General features: G+C 34.7%; 2 protein-coding genes across 3 annotated transcripts in view; one reads left to right on the forward strand and one right to left on the reverse strand.

Annotated features, from left to right (window-relative positions):
• Positions 1-2,798: 2,798 nt before the first annotated feature.
• On the reverse strand, positions 2,799-4,237 carry LOC113508765 (peptidyl-prolyl cis-trans isomerase-like 1). Its single transcript, XM_026891852.1, has 2 exons — positions 4,043-4,237; positions 2,799-3,958 (listed from the first exon to the last, which is right to left on the reverse strand). The coding sequence occupies exons 1-2, from the start codon at positions 4,111-4,113 to the stop codon at positions 3,514-3,516; spliced, it is 516 nt and encodes a 171-aa protein (XP_026747653.1). The 5' UTR covers positions 4,114-4,237; the 3' UTR covers positions 2,799-3,513.
• A 416-nt stretch (positions 4,238-4,653) lies between these two features.
• Positions 4,654-9,086, forward strand: part of LOC113508769 (rho GTPase-activating protein 1) — a 34,892-nt gene continuing 30,459 nt past the window's right edge. The window contains exons 1-2 of one of the 2 annotated variants that reach the window (XM_026891866.1): positions 4,654-5,163; positions 5,242-5,358. In XM_026891866.1, coding sequence (XP_026747667.1) covers positions 5,115-5,163; positions 5,242-5,358 — 166 coding nt within the window. In that variant the 5' untranslated portion in view covers positions 4,654-5,114. The remainder of the gene's footprint in view (positions 5,164-5,241; positions 5,359-9,086) is intronic. The other variant, XM_026891874.1, reaches the window with a different exon arrangement.

Genomic DNA, 9,086 nt, shown 5'->3' on the forward strand with positions numbered 1-9,086 from the left:
GATTGTGTCGATTCTGCAATGATTAAACATATTCGACTATACGGCAGAATATAGTATAGTACTATTATGTACTCTACTTAAAAAGATAATTGCCAACTCGATGTAGGTATCTAGTAGTAAGGCACCATCAAGCTTTTAGGCTCTGGACAGAAGGACCGCATTTTAACCACAAATTGCAGTTTGAATGCAGTTGAGACGACTGCAATCGGACTGCACGTTTGGTTTGCAGTTGACGTTTGAGTGCACGAATAGCCGATTGGATGAGGTCACCACGCCAAAACCCACTGTGCGCGTCGTGTCCGTGTCGCAGGTTCGATCCCCGCGTAGGAGAAACATTTGTGTGATCCACGAGTCCTTGTTCTGTGTCTGGTTATGCACGTGATTTGTATGTTTGTGGAACCCCCGCGACACAAGGATCATATGTACACCTTACTGCGGGAGTAGTTTTAAAAAAACAAAAGTCCTACTTCCCTAGTCGTGTCAAATGCATTCAAATTGCACTTCTACAGCAACTTGCAGTTGAAATACGGTTCATCTGTTTGGAGCCTTAGAATGCACGGTACTGATTGCCCAGTGGTACGTTATTCATTAGATTACCGCACACAGGCATCAGAAGTAAATAAATTAACTTTCGCACGAGGGACGCGAGTCTTTCATGCGAATGTAAATTTATACCTCATATCTTCCAAACGAAGGATTGCAACCATATTATATGTATCAAAATCCCGCTAGCATTTATTTTAATATTTGTTTCCTAATAGGAAGTTATTGAACTTTGAAAAATTCGCGTTGAAATTCAATGCTTCTAAGATTTATATCACCCTGGTAGCTACAATCGACACGCTTAGTAACAATAGGAGTAGGCAGCCATAGCATAAAGCGGTTCACTTATTCCTTGCGGTGATACATATAAATACAATTTAAATACAAAAAAAAAATACATCATTTTCTGGGTTTGCCTTATATGAGGTAATAGTGGCCTGCTTAACATCTTAGTGCTGATCAGAGGAGGGGTATTAGCGACATCCTCACAATGTCAGGGGTCTACCACCACGTATTAAAGTAATAATGCAAATGGATGGAGCAGAGAGATGTGAATTTACGCCGTACCTATATTGCGCTGTGACGATTCCACGATATTACTTTTATCAACTTAGAAACGTGTGTCCCCATCAGCTTTTAAAATACTAACGTCATTTGAAGGTTTCACCCCGTTAAAAGATCTTAGCAAAAGGCTACTAAACCAAGCATACTATAATATTTACTTACGATTGATTATTGTATTTTGAGTGATACAAATTTATTATCATTACTAACGGCCATATTTAATAACTATGGAAAGTAAGCATAAGACTCCGCCATCCCGAGGCCGAAGAAAGACCAAAAAAACGTTATTTGTATACATCTAAGTATGTCTACAAAAATCTTGCTAACTTAACATGCCATGCAATGCCTTCCTTCCCACTTCTTCATACTACTGAATAAATATTCTGGAATACGTAACACGTCAGTAAAGCATACGCAAACTGAGCCTAACTGTTGCGCCGCAGTAATTCGTCTGATACTTAACTTTAATGCTTACGAATTGAGACTAATTTCCTTTGCCTCCAGCGAATCGTACGTAGGTGGTGACCTGTACCTAAGATAGCATAGCCTTATGATCTCCTGGTATCTGGAAACCTGTGTGAGTGAAAATACAGATTCTTTCAGATTTGCATTTTCCACACAGACGCACATTGCCTACTCGGACCGGCCAATAGTTTTCCTGATTCAAATGTGACTTAGTGTATTGTCAGCTATGCGACAGACGTATCACCTCCTGAGGTTCCTTTCAGTACCTTAGTGTTTATACAGATAATTAGATATTTTAAGATAGGTTCAAAGCTGTGTGCTTGTTTGGTGAAATTAAAATAAAAGACTAAGGTTATTTTTCATACACACAGCTTGACAGTTTTAAATTATACAATTATGACTTCATTGTGTATACTGTATGATAAGATTTATCTTGGTGAATGCATAGGTAAGTCTAGTAACAATTATAAGCTTCACTACATCAAAATATATGAAGGATGATTAAAAATTGTTGGAATTGGAAATTGAAAAACAAAAAATATTTTTTCACTGAAAACTAGCTGACTACCTAACTAGCTAGCTTTTTGGAATTAAACTACGAGACACAGTTGTCCTACTTATTTCTATTTAGAACTAGCTGTTTCCTGCGGTTTCACCCGCGTAGTATTTTTTCTTTGCCGCATTTTTTCCATATTTTCTCACCGTTTAAACCTTCCCTGGACTGGTATGAATATTTCAAGACTAAAATTAGCCAAATCGGTTCAGCCATTCTCGAGTTTTAGCGAGACTAACGAACAGCAATTCATTTTTATATATAAGAAGAAGAAGAAGAAGATTTCCTGAATAATTTCAGTAGGTTCTAAGATTATCTGCTACGTGATGAACGTTACCAAAACATTAGTTACGATCATATTTATAGTTGACAGCACAAATTGTCCGTTGAGCTATGAATTCCAGAATGTATGTTTCTCAGTGCTATACAAGACGTGGACTGCTTCTAGACTGATCTATGACATTGCTTTTGCAGGCAAAAGGAAACGATTTTACATCAACAATTAAGGAACTGTCGCAGTGCATGTTTGTGATCTGTTAAAAAATCTAAATATATAGAAAATGGGTCAAGTCAGGTTTATTATGATACAGGATAGGGTGTTATGGTAGGATTATTATTGTTTAGTATGCTTTTGCCTCGCAAATAGACTGTAGAAAAAAAAAAAAATAAAGAATGCAGTTTAAAGTTTACTGAAATATGGGCTCTTACATGTTGCATTACCTTTTTACACACTATTAACCATTAATAAGTTAGGTTTTATATTAATACACATTCGCAGCAAGCAGTAATAACAATCTTCATGTATGCAGATGATATTAAAGTATTACTATCGGTTTATTAGTTCTGTTGTGTGAATTATACAAAATTCTTTGCACATCAATTGTGCTTGGGCATTACAACTCTTAAAGTATAACTTTAACTTATGATTGATGCATTAGCTTACAGATGGATTTAAGTAGGTAAAATACGATGAATGAATTGTCGCCTAAATATAAAACCAGACAGATTTAATATCCTTTTTTTATTACTCAATTGCTTATGATGGCAGTTTGGACTAATACATTGACCATGATCATTCAATATGTTGTTTAATTAACAAATGCACACATATCATAGTCGAACATTGTAAGTATAAAGATACAAAAATAGTATAAAGGACAGTAAGTATATTTGTTTAGGATTTTAACCGGCAGGTAAGAATGTGACATTCAGACGTACATTTACGAGGTGACATTTAATAATGATTTTGAGTTGGTAGTGCGAGTTTACAATTAGAAATGACAGTATATTACAGTAAGACATCCGAGGCAGGTATCCGCTTAAATTTACTTAATTAATTAACCAATTAAATTCAATAATTTCTTGACAAAGTGGTCTAACTAATTACGTCATTTTTGAATATAGGCTTTTTCTATCCGAATATCATCAACAGGACAATCATGTTTGTCACATTCTACTAAACCTATTCTTTTAACAACTGTCATTCCTGATTGAACTCTGCCAAAGATGGTGTGCTTTCCATCCAGCCACTGCGTCGGCGCCAGCGTTATAAAGAACTGAGAGCCATTGGAGTTGGGACCAGCGTTTGCCATAGACAGTATACCAGCTCCCGTGTGCTTCAAATCATTCGCGATTTCATCATCAAATTCAGGGCCGTAGATGGATTGACCGCCCTTGCCTGTACCGGTCGGATCGCCACCCTGAATCATGAAGTCTCTTATAACCCTGTGAAACTTCGTGTTGTTGTAGTAGCCCCTCCGAACCAATTCCATGAAGTTTCTGCATGTTATAGGCGCATGTTTCCAATACATCTCGACCGTCATTGTACCCATTCTGCAAAATAAACACGAGAAAACAGGATTTATTAACCCCAACTTGGTTAGCTTTTGTTGATTGTTTACAACTAAACTATCTTACGTTGTTTCTATCACCGCTACTTGCGGCTGCCATGTTTTGTCGGGAATACCAGCATTGGAAAATCCAAGCATAATGATGTTTTTTTGCAGCACACAATCGGTAATCCTTTAATTTGTGAATATTTTGTATTTTATGTTTCGAGTAGTTTCGACAAGTAAATAATGCTTTATTGATAACCACAGACTCGATTAATAGTAGCATAGACAATCTACCACAGACTTAAAAATTCTTTAACGCTATCGTATACGTTTTTGCTATAAAAAGGATAATTTTAATTTTAAAACTCATGAACTTATTTCATATTTTAAAATCGATATACTTTGTTAAAGTTTTTTTATTCCTGAATGATCTTATGCAATAATTCGTTGATCCAGAAAATGTCTAAATGACTTGTAATAAACACAAACTTAAAACAATTAATTGGAGAGTTTACATATTTGTATAAAATATGGCCAAATGAAAATAAACTGGTTACTTTAGGGCCAACAAAAAATTAAAGCTTATAGCAGACAAGGTGCTAAAATATAAAAGGTTTTGTATCTAGTATGTATCCGCCGAGTTTATTTATTATTGTTTTGCCATTACAGCTGTTATATGTATATGGGTTTATCGAAACTATACATTTGGGATCATTACGTGAAAAATAAGTCGGAATATAAATAATTATTGTAAAATGTAAATGTTTATTTCAAGTAAGCCGTTAATAAAGGCACTTTTAAAAGTGCAGGTCGTTCCGTTGGTGCCTTGTGGTAGCAATAAAATAAGTGGAGCTACTGCTTTTACATTTGTGTAGACTGTGGCTAAGGTTTCCGACTGTCAGTCATTCTTCACAGATTTGAGGAAACGTTTTTCATATTACCAATACCAGTTGACGAATTGACGTTGTATATTATTTGTTTACTCAAAGCGTCGTATTTTGATTTCGCTAAGTATTGACGTGACGTAAGAAAAACATAGTTGATGTGCCAAGAGGGTGGTGAAATATAATTTCGTTCGGAGGAAGTGACATTTCAAGTAGTGATATTGGGACAAAAACTTAGTGATAACGAAATAACAAGTGGGTGTAAATACGATGGAGTCGGAGCATCAGCCAAAATTAAGCCCCGTGAGGGCTTTTCAAGGTATGTGATTAGTTACGTTGCTATTGTTTGACGTATGTTCTTAAATATCCGTGTCAATGATATTGTTTTGCGTGTCAGTGCTTCACGGCTGCAACCCTGACCCTGAGGAAACATACACCAGTCTGTCGGAGTTCCACGACTACGAGCCGAGCTTGGAGTTCGACGATTCAGAGCTCATACAGACCAGTGGCTTAGGTAAGTTCCCACTATGACACTTGACTAAGTAATTACATACGATTTTTTCAACGCAAATAAGTATAGCAAGCTGTTAGCATAATTTAACCAGAAAAGCACTCCTGGTACTCAATTAGACATATTTATTGTCTGTGCTTGTTTCATTGCTTGACCTTCTCATTCTTTTGTTTTTTAATACACTAAGATTGTGTTAGGAAAATAATTAGCTTATATCAATCACAACCCAGGTCTGAACAATGAGATGTATCAAACAGAGTTACACATTGATTCATAGACAACATTTTTGTTTGTTGTAAGTTGTAAGCATTGAAAAAGCTAAAGCTAGCCTTTGAAGTCCAATAAGAAAACACTCCACTTGAATCTGAGCTTGGACTAACCTATTTTTAAATCTATCAGGATTTTTACGATGTTATCCATGAAGCAATAGAATATATTAAAAGTATTAACAAGAAAAAAGATTTTTTTTTTTTGATAGTAATGTTATTTTAGCAAACAGTAATAGATTTGACTTTGATTTGATTTGGCTCCTCGCTAAACAAATATTATTCATGTTAGATTTCTAGTTTTTCTTTGAAAGTATAATAAATACAGACTAAAATTCCTTATTCACCTGAAACCAAGTTAAACAAACATGTGACACCTGCTCCAGTATTTAAATTGTGACACTGTTGTTGTGCCAAATAATATTTGATGAAGTAAACCTGATAATGTTACTTATACAACCACAGGGACTGATCGAGGGTCATAAAGACTCCTAATGCCAGACATGACAAACTTATAACAATACTTGATTTGTTTTTCTATTGCAGACGATTGCTTCTATCCTATAACAGACACTTATAGGATAGAGGTCTGTATACAATAGTGCATTCATAATATCTTTATGATGCAATACTACCATAAGTACTAACTATTGGTAATTTGAACTTCCTTTATTTATGCATTATTCCCTTTTTGTAACACACATATTCTAATAGGAAAAATATCATATCATACCTTCTCTTAGACCAGAACAGAACGGATACTCTTTTTGTAATATGTTGTGACTTGATACCCGTGGTGCTAAGTAAGCATTGCTTGCATCGTGTGAATGTTAATAACCCGTTCATCGTTAAAAGAGTAAAAAATCCGCCTCATACTTTGATTAATGGTTTGGGCAAGGACATAAATTCAACTTCCATTGGCCAACACACAGAGGCCACACAGGCCACAAAGAGTGTTTTGTTGGATATCATATTCAGGTGCCTCAGTGATCAGCCACTAATTCACCGCCTATTATAGAATTATTAAGGAGTTTTTTTATCTTTTACTATGCCAGCCCCATGGGCGATTTTTATTCTTATAATCTTTCATGTATACATAGTTCCCCGTTCTTTCACTTCTCTCTCTCAGCCATATTTTCAGAAAGCCATACAAAACCTTAGATTCCTCTGATAGTGGTTGCTTCAAAAGTACATAAATTGACAAACCCAATTTAAGAATTTGAGTCCAAAACTAGACCAGTTTTCACCAGCATTATTTTCTTGCATTATTTAGTTTAATGCGCAGCTAAACAGGTAATTAGGTACGTCAGCAAGTGGACTATAGTTTGGCCATTATCAATTATAACTCTTGTATGTCTCTTTATCTATGAGTGTAAAAAACAATTGAGATTTTATCAAGATACTAATCCTTATGTTGACTTTGTAATGTGTACTTGTCATTTAGTCATCGCTCAATGTTTTTGTATTAGTCAGGAGTGACACCATGTATATTTTCTGAGAATATGTGGGATATTCATACATATTTTTAGTCTTTTTTATGCATATATTAGTAAAGGAAATTAATATGTGAAGGGCTTTTCTGAATAAAACTATACTGTTAAGGTGCACTTCATAGAAAATAACTTAGTACTTATTTTCAGGCTAAAGTTTTGGTTATTACAAATATAACAATTTAGTCTAAAGCTGTACTTAACATACTATAAAACGTGATATTTATTTAGTCTAAAATGATTCATAGGAAATTGTGTGACTCGGAGTATAAACAAAAATAGAATTTTATCATAACAATATTTTGTTATATTCTTTTATTTCTCTGATAACTGTTCTAACCAACATTTGTATTTACATAAACTGCAATGAAATTAAAATAGAATTGTGATGAAAAAAGATAGATATTTAACTATTCATATCTCATTGACATGGATTTTACAGATTTTTAGCTCTTGAACAGGGTGTCATAATAATATGATGATTTATCTACCCAGTATATAAATAACAATGTAATCACATTAATTTTTAGAGCCAATCAAGTTTCTAGATATTAATAGGCATTAAGAATAAGGTATATTATGTTCCTTCCTGCATAATAGTGCCTGCGCTGACTTGTATCAAAGTGAAATCACTAATACATAAAATATATATCCTGAGGTGGTTTTTTCAAGCAAAAGTACAATATATATTGAGTTGTAAGACCTTACTCAGTTTTTGAGGCATTTTAGACTATGCACATCAAGTATGTTAATAAGGTACCTAATTCATTAATTATTTGGCCATCTAAAAACAAATATATGACCATAGGCTCGTATATAATAAATACTATTCATAGTCTAAGACAGGAACTACATAGAAGCATTATATTTCTTTGATTATTAGTTTCTCATCGTAAATACATAAATACAGCTATCTCATAGTTGATCAATGTTCAGTGAGATATCAATGTTTGGGTAGGTGTTTTTCTGATGTAAATACTTCTTTCATTATCCACGTTTTAATTCAGTGCAGTGCAGAGAACAGGTTACAAAGAGAAGCAGTCTTTTTAAAAGCATTTCTTCATTTCTCAATTCATTTGCGTCCACCTAGGACCATAAAAATTATAAAAGATTATTGATAGACTAATAATGTTATTCATAAATAGGAATCGTCCAGAAAACGAATACACGTGTCGGTATCAGATCACGAACCGTGCTCACCAGTGTAGCTCACAAAGGATCGTCATAGCAATTGATTAGAAAATTGCATTCACTCGGAAGGATAATTCATTCATTGCTCTAACTGTCGTGATTGGTTGGCAGTTACCGAACAGATGATTTGATGATGGTTATGATTGTCCTTGGGCTTGTACCCGTTTGCACTTCACACTTGACATGTGACCGCTGATTGGCCCCATATTATCTTGTTGAACACCAATATTGTCGCCGTGGAAAACTCCGGCTGCAATGCAATTTGAAACGTGAGCCTAGTCCGTTTCACTGGCGATAGATGGCGTTAGTAGTGTCGCTGTTTATGCAAACCAGATTTATTCGCCGGAACATTGATACGTGCGCTGACTGAATTTTGATGTTTCATTTGGTTATGATGTTCGAGTGATTCGAATTCCATTGCCATGTCTTTCTCAGACGTAGGTGTTAATCAGGTTTTACTTAATTGCGGAGAACTGCAATATGATAGAGTACAATATTAAAATAAGTAAATATGTCAGAAATATGTCTAGTTTACAAATATGGTTATTTTCTACAATATTGAACAAGACAGCAGCATAATCTGTTGGACACATTCTGCCATCACGTCTTTCACTACGTGGCTTAGTTCGTGCACACCTTAATGCTAGACCTAACAAGACACTGTCCACAAGATTGCGAGGCGAGTAGGGGAGTGCCAGAAAAGATTATGAATAATTTTTACGACGTTTATCTTAATCATGTACAAAATTTTATTTTAATAGACCTAATAATTAAGTAATAACCA

The sequence above is a fragment of the Trichoplusia ni genome, chromosome 1 (assembly GCF_003590095.1).
Source record: "Trichoplusia ni isolate ovarian cell line Hi5 chromosome 1, tn1, whole genome shotgun sequence".
Classification (NCBI taxonomy): Eukaryota; Metazoa; Arthropoda; class Insecta; order Lepidoptera; family Noctuidae; genus Trichoplusia; species Trichoplusia ni.

Coding starts and splice junctions, on each gene's coding strand:
- LOC113508765 (XM_026891852.1), bottom strand. CDS start 4,113: ATGCTTGGATTTTCCAATGCTGGTATTCCCGACAAAACATGGCAGCCG. Junction 3,959..4,042: donor GTAGCGGTGATAGAAACAAC/GTAAGATAGTTT, acceptor TTTATTTTGCAG/AATGGGTACAATGACGGTCG.